The 16,971-nt window shown below is 45.9% G+C and overlaps 1 protein-coding gene across 2 annotated transcripts in view; it reads right to left on the minus strand.

Moving 5' to 3' along the window:
• Positions 1 to 14,362, minus strand: part of LOC148506202 (regulator of G protein signaling 8-like) — a 56,058-nt gene extending 41,696 nt beyond the window's left edge. For both annotated transcript variants that reach the window (XM_088447141.1, XM_088447140.1), the window contains exon 1: positions 14,235 to 14,362. In XM_088447141.1, the coding sequence (XP_088303267.1) occupies positions 14,235 to 14,362 (128 nt within the window). The remainder of the gene's footprint in view (positions 1 to 14,234) is intronic.
• Between the last annotated feature and the right edge of the window lie 2,609 nt (positions 14,363 to 16,971).

The raw sequence follows: 16,971 nt of genomic DNA on the forward strand, positions 1-16,971 counted from the left end.
AAGACTTCGAAGAATGATTAAGGATACTGGGCCTGATTAAGAGCCGGACGCTCTTTGAGAGGGCTCGCTCTGAATCAGGGCGTCCCTGTTTTTTTTTTAAAGACGGCCTCCTGGCCACTCGCTAAGCTGTGGGTGACCACCCACAGCTTTAGCGAGTGGCCAGGTGATGGTCGCAATGGTCACGACCATCGCGACCATTGGGGCTTGCGACGAGACCCTTGTGGTATGTTCTCGTTCCCGCAAGCCCCAGTGAGCTTTTGGCTCTAATTGAGCCGGAAGCTCACCCACTGACATCACTCGTGATGTCAGTGGGGCCAACCCAAACGGCAGGCGTTCCTTCGGGAACGCCTCCTTTTGGCCAGCCATACCCCCTGCCCGCCTCCAAAATGGGGTAAGCTGTCAATCACAATCAACAGCTGCCCCACTTTGGTGCGAGACCCGTAGCGACGGAGCGCCCGTCGCTGGCCGGGTCTCATGCATGCACACGCTGGAGTCGGCTCCAGCGTGCGCATGCGCAGTGGGGGACCATCGACCCGCTTGCGAGCGCTGTGCACTCGCGAGCGGGTCTGAATCAGGCCCACTGGTCGTAAATTCCATACGCTGGACCGTCCAGACCCTATTGATTGAAGGGAAGGGGGCGATAACTGCTTCCAGTAAGCTGCCAGTTGACAGGAGGCCGCTGAGAGAATATGTCTAATTAATTTGTTTTGGTGATAAGTGGCAACCAGGATTGATAAGGTTAAATAGAAAAATTTAGGATCCAGGGGGATCGGGAGTTGAATAATCGAAGTGATCAAATTCCTAATGTCTGACCAGAAACCAGTAAGTTTCGGACAACTCCACCAAAAGTGGAAGAAAGTGCCTTCTAACAAACAGCCATGCCAGCATCAGATGTATCGGGGGAACATCTTTTTCAATCGAGAGGGGACCAGATACCATCTATAAAGGATTTTGTAAACATTCTCCTTTACTCTAACGCAGATTGAGTTAAATGCGGCCCTCTCTCTAATCTCCTCCCAATCATAAGGGTCAAGGGATTCACCCAGGTCCATTTCCCAGGCCAACTCATGTGTGTCGCGTGTAGACATTAAGCTGAAGAAAGCTCTGAATATAGAGTCGATATCAGACCAGCAGTGGAAGACTGACGCAGACACAACGACTAAACCAGGCGATGTTTAACTATACTATGAAAATTCCGAAGTTGTAGATATTGGAAACATTTTTTGGAGGGGATACATAATTTAGACTGGATATCAGCAAATGAGGGAAAGGAGGTGTCATGGGTCAAATCGTTTACATATAGCCTGTTAACCAAGGGAGAAAAGCTGAAGGTATCATGCCAGGGGGGAACTCTGAAGAGTTAAACAGTGGGATGATCGGGGTGGGAGATGAAGAAAGGTTGAATTTTCGAACCGCTGTATCCCATAGTGACAGTGAATGGGAAATAATTAGGTGGTTTCAAAGTTTTTTTGGGCAACGAGTTCGCGGGAGCCAGAGGAGGGAAGCAGGAGAATTAGCCCCTGCATTTCCCTGAGGCTGTGCAATACCGTAAAACTCTGAAATGAGGACTATTTTGCCAGGCATTTCCCATATACCATTGATTCCAATAGAGTTGCAGTTTCCAATGTTATTTTAATCTCTGCTTCCAATTACTGTTAGCAATGACTGCCAGCAGCTGGCTAGAGTAAAATCACTGGTGTGACATACTCATGTATGTCTATCGCAACATATTTGCAAATATTTTCAGCTGTGATCGTTATGGAGAAATAGCTAGTCTGACACTTCCATTAGGTTAGTACACACGCTATGCACGGTTCTATGAATTATACTCAAAACACCTTTGTAGAAATGATCTTATCATAGACATGAACTAGTGAGGCCCAGAATATTATTATCGTCTGTCTGCATCTCCCCTTTAGATTGCAAGCTCTTACGATCAGGGCCCTCACTTATTCTATCATCTCCTCCCCACTGCCAGCAAAGGCACCAAACCTTTGAGTTCACCAACCAGCTGTACTTTTGTGGGTATTATGACTGTAAATATATATATGCAGCAATGTGTATACAAGATGCAACACATGTTCTGCAATGTTTTTTACTCTAAAGGTGCCTGCACACTAGGCAATATTTTACATGATCCGCCCGATTCCGAAACATCGGAAGGAGAGATCGTGTAAAATATGTCCTAATCGTGAGTGTTCACTCATGATCACGCTGCCGATGTGCGTACCCACTGGTCGTACATCGCATCTTCAGATCTTGCCTGTTGCAGGCAAGATCTGGCAATCTCAGTCACGATGCACTGGAAATAGTTAGAATGCACGATAGATCGTGGGTTAATTCGGACAGTTTTTAACACCAAATCATGCCCACGACTGCCGGGGAGCTGCTGGGGAGAGTTCAAGGGGAAATCGGACACGATATCGCATCGTGACCACATCGCCTAGTGTGTAGGCATCTTAAGGGCCTGATTCAGAGGTGAGTGCAGTGTCGATGGTATATGCAAATGGCTAATATTTTAAGTCAGCGCATGCGCCTTAGTCGTGCAGAGCCTGTGTCCCCATTGTCTGCGCACAGAGATGCAGCATAGAATTAGAAGCAGTGTCTGTAAGATTTAGTGGGCATTCCTGGGAGGTAACAGAGGGTGGCAAAGCCGATGCGGTCATGTCACGGATGTGTTCAACAACGCACAGTAAGAGGCCATACTCAGACGGAGAAACTTTACTTGCCATAGGGCTGGCAAAGTTTTCTATGGTGCGACTGATGGGGTGTCTAAACACGGAAAAGTGGGTGTCTCAGATTTTTACAAATCGGAGGCGGCATTAGCATAAAGACGCAGACATGACAATGGTAAAAGACACTGCTGGCGCTGCGTCTGCGTCCACTTCTGAATCAGGCCCAGAGTTTTTTACATTTGTTTTATTGCTTTGTTTGTTCTTTCTGCTTATGTACTTTGTAAGGTTCTGCAAAATCCTAGTGCCGCCATATAAACATTAATATTAATATAATAATAATAAAAATAATAATACTATAATAATAATAATACTGTAATAATAATAATAATAATATTATAATAATAATAATAATAATGGGGTGATCATATTTCTAAACAATCTGTTTAATTTAGATTTTTATATTATACACAGTAAATATACTGTATATTGCAAACCTTCCAGTAGTCCACTTGGAATAGAAGAACACAATAAAGACACAATTTCTCAGTTACACAAATATGAGGGTCAGTGAACTGGTGTTTTTCGTAGAACACTGTATAATAATAAAATATAGGGCCTGCTCAATAGCTGAGCCTACCATATGTATACATACACATAGGGGAAGCTGCGTTGCCAGGTATGTACAACCCTGGACATTGGTGAATATATACATTCAGTGCAGGCTTTTTATAAGCAATGTGCATCTGATTCATTCCAACTCTTCATCAGGTCCATATATGTCAAAATGGGATGCAAATGTGAGGTAATGAATATAGAATGGGATCAGATATAAGTAAGGATGTGCGCTGACCCCCGTGTTTTGGTTTTGGATCTGTATCTCCTTCGTGATTTTGATCTGGATTTGGTTTTGTCAAAACTGCCCTTGCGTGTATTGGATTTGGACCTGTATTTCTTTTAAAAATTTGATAAAAAATGCTAAAATCACATAATTTGGGCTTTATTTGTTCCTACAGTATTATTAACCTCAATAACATTAATTTCCACTAATTTCCAGTCAATTTTGACTACCTCACACAATATTGTTCACCAACATAGGCCAAACCAACTCACAAGTACGTTCAATATAAAACAATACAACACAGAAATTTACTAAAAATCGTACGTAGAATATCCTTGCTCAAAACAATTAGTCGTAGTTAACAAGCAGCAAACAAAAAACCCCTAAACAATGTGTAAATAGCAACAGCAGAAATTAATGCCCCCTACACAAGTGCACATGCCCCCAGCACATGACTATTCTCAGTGCCCAATCTGTATTTTCCTCCTGGGGGTGCTGAGCCACTGATGACCGGCCCACGTAAAGCCCCGATTAAACAGCCTTTTTATGATCAGTTCCCCAAAATCTCCCCAACCATTAAAAACAGTGCTCCGTACCTGCTAGTCAGAAACAGTGCAGGTCGGATACAGTGCAGGGTACAGTGTGGGTCGGATACAGTGCGGGTCGGATACAGTGTGAGTTGGTTACAGTGCAATACAGTAACCAAATTCTCTCGCTCCATGGCTCACTACAAAAGGGGCGGCTGTGGATGTTGATCGACAGCTTGCCCCGTTTTGTAGGTGTGGCGGGGGGGTGGCTTCACAAACGGAGGCGTTCCCAAGCGAACGCCTGCCATTTGTGGGTGACCCCACCAGTGATGTCAGTGGGAGAGCTTCCGGCTCTATTAGAGCCGGAAGCTCTCTGGGGCTTGCGGCCACTAGACCCTACCACAAGGGTCTCGTTGCAAGCCGCGATGGTCTTGACCATCGCGACCATCATCCTGGCCGCTTGCAATAGCTGTGGGTGGCTCTGAATCAGGCCCACAGTGCGGGCCACAGTGTGGATTGGATATAGTGCAGGTCAGATACAGTGTGGGATATAGTATGGGTCTGATATAGTGCATGATACAGTGCGGGTTGGATACTGTGTAGGCCGGATACAGGACCACACTCAGAGTCGGTAAAAGGTAAAAGGGGCCGGATATGCAAATGAATCGCTCGCAAGTTGCGTCGTTAAGATGGGATCGTTAGCGGGACGAGCGAGGGGAGGATGCGGCCGTAAGACTAAAAAAATGCCCCCTTCTCGTTCACATTACACGTCATCTCCAGGCATATAAGGATTAATCGAGACCATCGGGAACCATCGGAGCTGCTCGTAGACCTTAAGGTTGACCATACCCTCTCTTAAGCACTACAATCAAGTCAGTGTAAAAACCACCCTTGTCACATGTGCCATGACACTACTTAGTTAATTATGCACTCCCATAAAACGCCGTTTGCATAGTCAGGCACGCCTGCGTTCGGATCTCCACTCCCCCGTTCACAAACACCGTCCCGTGTTACCACCCACAAACGCCTCATCCTGTCACTCAAACTAATGACCTGGCCAAGTTGAAGGAGAGAGCAATTTCTGATCCTAATAGCTAGTTTGTGCATGCGCATTGCGAATTTTACGCATGCACAGTTTAGCGAACATTGGTGGCGTACGACCGTGCGGCCGCAAAGACCGACTCTGAATGAGTCGGTACAGAGTGAGTCGGTTACAGTGCGGGTCGGATACAGTGCAGTTTACAGTGCAGGTCGGATACAGTGTGGGTTGAATACAGTGTGGGTCCAATATAGTGCAGGATAGATAGTGTGTTGGATGCAGTGCAGGTCAGATATAGTGTTGGATACAATGTGCATTGGATACAGTGTGAGTCGGTTACAGTGCAGGTTGGATACAGTGTGGGATACAGTGCAGGTCTGATATAGTGCAGGATACAGTGTTGGTTGAATACAGTGCAGGATACAGTGTGCGTCGGTTACAGTGCGGTTCAGATACAGTGCAGCTTATAGTGCAGGTCGGATACAGTGCGGGTCTCATATAGTGCAGGTTGGATACAGTGTGGGTTGAATACAGTGCGTGTCGGATACAGCGTGTTATACAGTGTGGGTTGGATACACCAACAGTGCACTTACTGTGACAGCAGTGTTGGCAGTCCGGGGTGCTGGCGGTGTCCTCAATGCGAGAGTGCCAGTGGTGTCCTCAATGCGGGGGTGCCGGCGGTGTTGGTAGTGTGGCGGTGTCGGCAGAGCAGGGGTGCCAACGGTGTCCTCAGTGCAGGGGTGCTGACAGTGTTGGCAATGCAGGGGTGCCCTCGGTGTGGGAATGGTGGCAGTGTCGGCAGTGTGAGGTTGCTGACGGCATCCTCAGTACGTGGGGCAGCAGTGTGTTGATGCTGTCAGTGTCCTCAGTGCACATGTGCCGGCAGTGTCGGTAGTGCCGGGGTGCCAGTAGTGTCCTCAGTGTGGGAGTGCCGGCAGTGTCGGCAGTGCAGGGGTGCCAATGGTGTTCTCAGTGCAGAGGTGCTGACAGTGTCGGCAATGCGGGGGTGTTCTCGGTGTGGCAGTGTCTGCAGTGTGGGGTTGCTGACGGCGTCCTCAGTATGTGGGGCAGCAGTGCAGGGGTGCTGTCAGTGTCCTCAGTGCAGGGTGCTGGCGGTTTCGGCAGAGCGGGGGTGCCAGCAGTGTCCTCAGTGCACATGTGTCAAGAGTGCGGGGGTGCCGGTGGTGTGGGAGTGTCGGCAGTGTGGTGTTGCTGACGGGGTCCTCAGTATGTTGGACAACAGTGCAGGGGTGCTGACAGTGTCCTCAGTGTGGGGTGCCAGCAGTGTCGGTAGTGGGGGCAGTGGCGTAACTAGGGCAGGGCGAGCGGGGTGCGTGCCCTGGACGCCGTTGGGCTGGCGGCGCAGGGGGGTGCCGCCGGCCACGGTGCTGGCCCGCCCGCCCTAGTTAGCCAGTGTGGCGCCGACCGCAATGAGTGCGGTCAGCGCTACACATTTACACAGGACCGGCGCTAGGCTTCCAGCGCCGGTCCTGTGCTGCATGGCTGAGCCCGTTCCCTCCCCCTGAGCACTTGCCCAATAGCGCCAGGAGGCGGGCTCAGGCTGTGCATAACACACGCATCGCCGCCAGCGCTGGCGGCGATGCGTGTGCTAAACAGCAGCCAATGAGAGTCAGATAGACCCTCATTGACTGCTGCAGCACCCACTGCAAGAGCCGGACTACCGTCCAGCTCCTGCAGTGGGTAATGGGACTGACGTCATGACGTCTGTCCCATAATGCTGAGCGCGCCAGCCCGGGCGGGAGTGGCGTCGCGAGTAGGACCAGGAGCAGAGATTCAGGTAAGTATATTTTTATATATATATATATATATATATATTTTTTTTTTTTTTTAACCTATCTGCACAACGGGGGAGGGGGGTGGCTACTACTGGGGGGACCTCTACTGGGGGAGGGGTGGCTACTACTGGGGGGACCTCTACTGGGGGAGGGGTGGCTACTACTGGGGGGACCTCTACTGGGGGAGGGGTGGCTACTACTGGGGGCGCCATTGGGAGGACCTACTCTACTGGGGACTACTACTTGGGGGGGAACTATCACTGGTTGCATTATAAAAGGGGCCTACTACTAGAGGCACTGCACTCGGGGGACCACTACTGGGGGCAATAATAGGAAGGGCCACTACAGGGGGCACTGGATAGGGGGGATCACTACAGGGTGCCTGCATAAGGGGGCAACTACTGGGAAAACTGCATGGGGGGGACTACTGCTGGGGGCACTAAATAAAGGGTACTTCATAGGGGGGGGACTACTACTGGGGGCACCATATAAAGGGCACTGCATAAGGGGATACCGCTACTGGGCACACTGCATTGTGGGGACTGCTACTGGGGGCACTGCATAAGGGGGGACACTACGTGGGGCACTGCATTTGGGGGGGCCACTACTGGGGGTACTGAGTAAGGGGAACTAATTGGGGGCTGTATAAGGGGGACAACTACTGGGGATACTGTATAAGGGGTACTACTATGGGCCTGCATAAGAGGGACCACAACTGCATACTGGGGGTACTGTATAAGGGGTACTACTGGGGTTAAGGTGCATATGGATAGGAATGTTCAGCGTGAAAATAAAGGGGTGTGTCATGTTGCCACGCCCCATTTTTAAGTGACCACGCCCATTTTTTCCGCGCGCGCACATCTCGGGATGTTGGGGGGGGCGGCTCCCTTTTCAGATTTGCCCTGGGCTCCAAATACCCTAGTTACGCCACTGAGCGGGGGTGTTGGCAGCACGGGGTGCCGGCAGCTGGGCTTAATGCTGATTGGAACACTTGTGGCGCCATGTAAATAAGAGATAATAATAATAATAATAATAATTGGCTCAGCCAATAAGCGTTAAGCCCATTGCATTTAATGGGACTTTCTAAAATGGCTGCTCGAGGCAAAACCTTGAGATCCGACAGTGGGATCGCAAGGTTTTGCCTCCATTAGGGTGGGTCCGGTTCCCGGAGCTCATCTCTAGATATAAGGAAACAAACAAACAAAAAGTAACGTGAAAACACTCCTGCCACATTGAATGAAGTGAAGCAGTATTCAACCAATCAAACTGGTTCTAATTAATTTATTCATTAGAGCATTTATTGAAGCAACCACTGTACTAGAGATGAATAGCACAAACTGCTCAAACACCAAGATTGTACTACAGGAAAGAGAAGCAATTATAGATTATGCCTCACCAGTGGATTTGCAATGATTCAGTGCCGTGTATCCATGGGAGGCAAATCCCACATTCCACAATATCATTTCCAGGAACGATACTGTATTCATTGATGCCTGATGGCTTTATGTGTGTCTCAAGATACATCCAACTCAAAAGAGAGCGCTGTTTCTACACAGGACAGGCTTACAAATGTGTTTACTAACTCCCAGCTATAGTATACTACTGCAGCTTAATAGTGTTAGTTATAAATGGGAAAGTCACATTAACCTACTCTTACCCAATGTAGTGTAATGAAGTGTCATATACACTAGAGAGAATAGTGTCTTCATAGTGTCCTTAATAAATGCAAAAGTCAATTTTTTTAGAATAAAATGTCATAGAATACAACCACCCCCACATCTGCTTTATAAATCCAATGGAAATCTAATGAATGACTACCAGGGGCGCTGAGAGGGGGGGATGCCCCCCCTCCCGAGAGTATACTTACCTGGCTTTGGCAAGGGAGTCCCACTTCCAGCGTGCTGTGCCATCATCCCACTGTAATTATCGGAAAGATGGCACCGCACAGTGAAGGCAAAGACTCTGCCACTGTGACAGAGTCTTTGCTCTCTAGTGCACAAGCGCCATCTTCCCAAAGCTGTCACTGGGGAGATGGCGCAGCAGAGGAGAAGGGACCCACTTGCAAGGTGTCGCCGGATATTACCACTACGTCCAGCTGTGCACATTTCTATTTAATGTGATAGGAAATCTTTCCCCAGTTTCCTGTACATCTCTACCAATCACTTTGAAGTCTTATAATTTATTAAACATAAATAAATAGCAAGTGCAGAATATGCAAAAAATGTGGTGCAAGAAGGGATCCTTCTATTATTATAAGTGCACGAAAAGCCTCTGCGGGTTCCGTAACAAAGTGATATCAGCCCCCACTTTATTCATATAAGTTTGTGTGTATCTACCTCACTATGGAATTTGTTTATTATTACTTTTAGAACAGATAGGGCTTTGTTTTGGCAGCATATCGTATATATATATATATATATATATATATATTATATATATATATATATAATATATATATATATATATATATATATGTGTGTGTGTATATATGTTATTTTAGCTGTTTATTGACCGCTGATTTATCCCAGGTATTGGGATATCAGATATTAGTACTTTGGAAGTTCTGACCCCATTGACAAAGATAAACATTTTAGTCTTAGCTTTGGGTTTTTTTTTCATTTAAAGTTATATCTCAGGGACCATGGATAGATTCCTTATGGTGGGAATACACGAGTATAGGGCTAGTAGTGAGCAAATAAAAACTGGGGTGATGCCACTTTTTTTTGTACATATGATAGTAATATTAACATTTCCTCCTGGCATTGTGAGTTTTTACAAGAGAAAAACAGTAGCTACACATCACTGTGTAACATCAGAGAATGTACCCTTTGTAACCAGTAACTGTCAGATACCATTGTTTTCAGCAGAGCTCCATACTCCTGTAGCACTGTGTTCTCTGATCTAAATCACTGTCAGCAGCAATTGCCAGCACGTTTCTGGTGGAACTTTAAAGGAAGTGAAGCAGAGGGAGAGTAACATGGGTATGACTTGCAAGGTGCTGAGTGGTGAAATTTAGATGCCTCCTGCACCAGCCTTTCTATCTCTGGGTTTGGGAGTGTAGATGATGGAGAGTCCCCTGAAAGAGATAACTGCTGCAGACAGTGTCAGAGGAGGTAAGACAGGCAAGGCACACCAGGGCAATGCTAATTGCTGCTTAATGGTACTGAGTCATTATATTCTCCTGGTGCTGCAGCATTTCTTTCTTGACCGAGCAACAGAGGTTGTGATGTTACCTAATAGTTTGATGAGCATGGCACTGATGTTATATTCATAAGTCATGGCCTATTCAGTCACCAGATCTGTATTTACGCTACCAACTGTCAATATTTAGGGGTGATTTTAGTGTCCTGCCCCTTCGTCTTGACAGTTATGACTTTTGTCATGACTGCTGAGAGGTGTGTCCCAGTCGTGGTGGTGTACACTACTCCCACTGATACATTGGTAATGCAAGGGAACTTTTAGGAAAGGGAGGTTGAGGATGGCCTCATGCTTCAAATGAGCTAGTCAGGCCATAGCACAATAGTAATGCAGACGTCACACAACCTTTGGACAGTGACACTGTTGGAACATATGCCTACCCTCCAACATGACCTGTTCCATTAGGTACAAAACACTCTGCTCCTGGACTTCCCACCTAATATATGATTGCAGACACCTGTGTTGAACTAGGTAATTGATGAGACAGGTGTTTCAACACAGGTGTTTGCAATCATAAATTAAGAGGGAAGTCCAGGAGCAGAGCATTTTGTACCTAATGGAATGGGTCATGTTGGAGGGTGTGCATATGTTTATGGGATATATTGGAATGATATCTGAGACAGTGATATCCCTCACTACCAACCAGTCATGAGTTAAATGATCTCGTGGAAGAATGGGCTGCAACCCTCCTGTACAGTTCCAGGCATTGGTGGCCTTCATTCTGTGGAGCATACGGTTCATACTGGCAGCACATGGGCAGCACCCAGTCTGCCATCAAATAACTTTATATTGTGCTTCCACCAAAGTAACCACTATCTGTAGTTGCAATGGATGCACAGTCCACAAACATATTCACACGGTGAGCAATTATGTTTTATTTTTATGATCTACAATAAAGATGTCCCTGATATTCCCTAACTGTAAGAAGTTATATAAAACACTATGGAATGTCAACCAAGCAGCATATTCTATGTTAGAATAAAATGTAAATAAATATTAATGAGAGGTGTGGCTAAATACTGTAAGTTGGCAAATTTTATGGGACTACCTTAGAAACTGCAATGTACGAATACAAATGATCGGCATATGTGTATACTCATACTCAAAATATTGAGCCACATTGAGGATGCTGAAAACTCCTCTTTATATATAGCCGGCACTGGAACGGCTCTTTATCGTGCTTTCATTCTTTAACCAGGAGCCACCTTGTCATTTGTGCATTTTTAACAACTACGGAGATGTTATGAAAGACCTTTAACTCCAGTCTTCCTTACTTATTGAATGTTGGTGGAGAAGTTGTAGTAACTACACAGCTGGAGACCTACAGTACCAGCTGGCTACCTCTCAGTTCCAGCCAACTGGGAGCTTTACTGGACTAGGAAACTATCCTACTTCCTTGATCTAATGCCCCTTATCATTGATTTGGAGGTCAAAATGCTATTACCAAAAATAATATGATTTCCCCCAGAAGACACAGGATTATAGAATAAATATATTATACTTTATTTACATACATTGGGGGGAATGCAATCAATGCAATTCGAATAGTGCCGGGAGGGAGCTCCTGGAGCTATTCACTTCAGTGCTCTGTTATCTCGGAGAATGCTGGTTCTTGCGACTTAACAAGGGTGTTAAGGCATTCTCTGACTAAAGTGCCGGGCCCGTGGCTGTTAGCGTCGCGCTAAGCAGTAAAACAGCTGCGCGCCCAGCACTTTTGTTGGCTTCCTCCTCGCATCCCCAGGGGTGTGCAAGAAGAAACCTTTTGCCCATCCAAACAGCGCGGTGTATTGAATAGCTTCAGGAGCTCCCTCCTGCGGCTATTCAACATCGCACTGATATTAATTTCCCCCATTGAGTGTATCATTCCGGAAAAAAGCTTATTTCTTAGAGCCCCATTCAGTATATGATCCAATCTTGAGCATCCTAAGTGACAGCTTTTTGTTGCAATGCACCAACAGACTTCATGCAGTACAACACTAAACTCCGGTATAGTTTCATTACAGCGGCCCCCTATATACATACTGTATGCGCAAACCAACATCACACTTTACATTCTTCGTTTTTTTATGTTCAGTAGTTATATAAGGAATTCTTCACAGCAAAGCTCCTGAGAAAAAGGCTATTGTTTTTATGAAATTGCATTTTCAGCAGAGTGATGCATTATAAGTAATAAAAGATGTGATTAGAAAACAAAATATGACATTTCTAATATAAAATGAACCAGTCATGATTCATATAACTAAGCAAACAATTTACTGTATAAACTATGCTTGCTCCATTTGTTTTTTCGTTCCCTAATGCACACTTTAGTATACATACTGTACATTTGTCTTGAGGGGGTTGTACTTTAACAAATGATTGACATGAAAGAACTGATCTGTATCCGGTTTATCTCCTATAACCAATCCAAGTACACTTCATTTTTTTTTTCCAAAAAAATCAATATGAAAGTATTGTTGAGAACCTCTTTATACCGCCGTAATGTAGGAATGACATTAGGAGAGTTCTGTAGGCCATACTAGGCTTTCATTAAGCTAAATATCCCAGCTAACGCTGCTGGCTCCCCCTATCCTTGCTTGCTCTCTGCACAGATGGCCACAGATAAGGGTTCTGGTGCCAGAAGGAGATTTGTGATTTCACAGCTTATTTCCTCAAATCTAATAATCTCTTACTATTAACTCTTTCAATGATCGGGATCGTTGTTGCACCTTTTGCGTCAAACATATCAATTAAAATAGATGCCTTGGTGCACTCTCCTTGGATTTGTGCTTATCCCTGAAAGCATAACTGTCCTGGGTTCAGATCTATTTGGACACGTCCAAACTAAATCATAAAATTGGCAAATTATCATCAGTGTTAAACTTTCCAATTAAACCTCATTGTATCCTGATAATATTGCATTGTAATTCATGCAATAAATAGCACAAAATGGCTGTAAATTGTATATTGGGTTCGTCATCTTCATAAACTTCTACATTGTTTCGAAGGATTGATAGATCCCATGGAAAGATAGAGAACAATGTATAGCAGTAGATAACCAGATTACCTGTTTGATACAGGTCAATTATAAAGAATTCATGGTGCAGGGATGAACGTGAAACATGACTGGATTCACAATACATTTCTTATGAGTATCCTGCAGATGGAATAATAATCCGATCAACACTTTATATTATTAACATCTCGTCTAGGCAGCAATGCACTGAACAAACTGCATTAGTTTCTCAACACAAACGTTAAACTATTAACGTAATCCTGGTGGGAGAATTGTAAATGATCTATACTGTGTAAAACAATCCATGCTGCACTAATCAATTCCTTCAGCTTTACGGATTCTGCTGTAACTATACACAAGAGACAGGCTTTGCCTATTTTGCATAATCAGTGTCTGGATCAAAGATCACGTTGATGACTTTGTAAAATAATTCCAGTCTCCGATGACTAGCTGTTATCATGCTTACTAACACAAATGGCTGCTTTCCTCAAAGTCTCACTTTCTGTTCCTCTCTGATGTAGACAACTGCAGTCTATTATAATGTCATCATGACTCATGGTGTGAATACTGCGGAGCATCCTTTGATATAAGCATTGTTTGAGAAGAGGATCTTCCCAGCATTGTTCTGCATTCGCTGTCTGCTTCTGTCTGCATGAGACAGGTCTCATGGATGTTATTGTGTACATAGCTCATCCTTCACTTCTTCCAAAGGGAGAGCAATTTATATTACATGGGGTCTGACTTTCAGTTCTCGGGAAGAAAAAAGAACAAAATAATGGATGGCTTCATTTTAATGCAGTAAGGAAATTATTTACATCTTATGCAGATTGTGAGCTGAGGAATTTCTCCTTCTCTGCAGGATATTTAAAATAACGAAACATTGGAGCCCATTAAGCTCGGTCCCTTCATTAACGCGCTCTCCCCGCATATCATTAACTAGCACTGATGTATCATCAATGTCCCCATCATTTGCAATCATGCATACACTATAATTTCCGTTCATTGCTGCCTCTTCATTTATTTTACACAGATTAGGGGGGTTAGGGATTTTATGAAGGATGTGAGGGGGAGATATATTGCAATGTGAACAACAGTAACAACATGAGGGTTGGAACGACACAAGACAAAAGAAGTGAGCGGGGGCACTTGAAAATCGTGTTCCTTACCCCATATTAGACCCACATGGCCGTGGCGGCTTTTCTGTTCCATGACCCCCCAACGCAGCATCCATTTCATCGCTTGAACGTGCTGGACAGCTCATGCTGAGAGAACGGAGCTTGGTGCTTTGATGCATTATCCAGAGGGGATAAACCCCTGCATAACAAATAATCCCCCCACCAAGCCTCCTGCCCTTGTTTGTGTGACAGCTCAATCCCAGCCCTTCTAATCCCCCTGCAGGGTGTCTGGTCAGGCAATGTAACACATTTGTTGATAGCTGCCTGGATATACTAACATACCCCTGCCATCCCTTGTATTGACTGATGCTGGGAACTGTTCTGCCTGCATGGGTACCAAAACATTAATAGTCACATGATGTCTGTTCCAGGCATAACCTCTCCGCCTTCCATACCCTTATTAACCGTGTTCTCCCAGTCCCAACCTCTGCAGTGAATGATGGAGCTCAGGGATCAGATCCACGGATCAGTTATTATTAACTATTTCATGCCTCTTCCTGGAAGCATATCAGTATAGATGCAGAGATAGCAGGAAGATGGGGGTTAGTTGCCGCTTTGTAGGTCACTGATTAGACTTCACCTTAAGTGCTATGTGCAGTTCTGGAATTCCTATCTCCAAAAATGGCTGATAACAAAAAAGAGCAAACAGAAAAGGGCTACTGAATTGGTGCATGGGCTGCACGAATGGGTGTGGCATATTATGTCTAACATTCAGAATGTCGACACCAGAATGTAAGCATGTTCTGAATATCGATGTATACAGAATGTCGTCATGTTAAATGTCGATATTTTGACTGCATAACGCATGAATAAAGATTTGATAATCTGAAAATGTGCAGCTTGGTGGTTTTATAGGAATATAGGAATATATCACCTAGGCCAAAAGTTTCTTATTGAGAAACTTGGAAAAGATTATTAAATGAAGTAAATGGTCCTTACCTGTCACCCTTAGGCTCAGTTATGTGGTGGTGGACAGGGTAGTGGTTCTGTTTGTCCACATATTGTATGTTTGGCAGCCACCAGCACTAGTTTTGCCTATCACACTGATCATAAATAATTTGATTTAGTCCTGGATCACCAATCTGTGGCACAAGATCTTTGCAGTCATACAGATATGTCCTCATTCACCATATGGCGCAAGATGCTTGGCGTGATTTAGCCGTTCTGCTACTGGTAGCAATCCCTGTACTTTTTCCTGATTTTTGTGTCTTAGTCACATCATAGCCACATACAAAGTCACTTACAGCAGGGCCATCTCTTCCATTGGGCTTTAAGGGTAGTTGCCCAAGGGCCCAAAGCTTTAAGGGGCCCTCCAGGCCCCTGCTGCCAGTTAGTAAATGTTTTTTTTTTAAAGCACTAGTCTGCGATCACCCAGCCCCAGGTGACGAGCGACTCCCGCCTTCCCCTGGTACGCAGCCGCTGGCAGTCTGTGTCTCTGTGACACAGCTGCACCGCGTGTGTAGCGCTGACCGGACGGAGTTCGGTCAGCACTACACAGTGACAAGCACACAGCCGCCGGCGCCGGCAGCAGTGTGTTTGTTTTAGCAGCCAATGAGAGTCAGACAGACTCTCATCGGCTGCTGCGCCCACTGCCTTAGCCGAGCTTCTGGCTCCCGCAGTGGGTAATGGGAGAGACGCCATGACATCTCTCCCATAATGCAGAGTGGGCCGGCCCCAGAGGACGGACAGAGGAGCGGATGGCGGCAATCAGGATTCAGGTAAGTGATTATTTTTTATTTTTATTATGTGTGTGTCTACTGGGGGGGTGGACCACTACTGGGGGCACTACAAGGGGGGGACTACTACTGGGGGCAATACAAGGGGAGGGGACTACTACTGGGGGCACTACAAGGGATGGACTATTACTGGGGGGACTATTACTGGGAGGACTACTACTGGGGGAAATACAAGGGGGGGACTACTACTGGGGGCACTACAAGGGAGGGACTATTACTGGGGGACTATTACTGGGAGGACTACTACTGGGGGCAATACAAGGGGGGACTACTACTGGGGGCACTACAAGGGGGGACTACTACTGGGGGCAATACAAGGGGGGCTACTACTGGTGGCAATACAAGGGGGGACTACTGGGGGCACTACAAGGGGGACCACTACTGGGGGCTCTATATAAAGGGCAATACTGGGGGTACTGCATAGGGGGGACTACAACTGGGGCCACTATTTAAAGGGCACTGCATAAGGGGTACCATTATTGGGGACACTGCATGGGGGTCTACTACTGGGGGCACTATATAAGGGGAACTGCATAGGGGGTACCACTACTGGGGAAACTGCATTGGGGGGACTACTACTGGGGGCATTATATAAGGGGCTTACTACTGGGGGCACAATGGGTGGGTAGGGGCCCCAGTGCATTGCTTTGCCCAGGGCTGTTAAGACCGCCCTGACTTACAGTGTATCAGGCACACTAGATTAATACTTTAATCACAAAGAAATTGGTATAAAGTTGCAGATTAGGCATAACAATACGTGGTGAAAGGCATGGCATGTGTCACACATTTCTGAACTCTGCTTTGCCTTTTTACTAAAATTAGAGACAGGGCCAATTTTCTGGCGTTTTGCGCATGCGCAGGAGACTCCGGGCACACTCTAGTGGCCAGAGTCTACTAATGCTCCGGTGGCTGGCCAGCCGCGTTAGTCAACTGCTGGTCGTTGGGAAGAGAGGAGGGGGCCCTGGATGAGGAATGCACATGGGCCCCCTCCT

Source organism: Taudactylus pleione, unplaced genomic scaffold, assembly GCF_031769625.1.
Source record: "Taudactylus pleione unplaced genomic scaffold, aTauple2 ptg000421l, whole genome shotgun sequence".
Classification (NCBI taxonomy): Eukaryota; Metazoa; Chordata; class Amphibia; order Anura; family Myobatrachidae; genus Taudactylus; species Taudactylus pleione.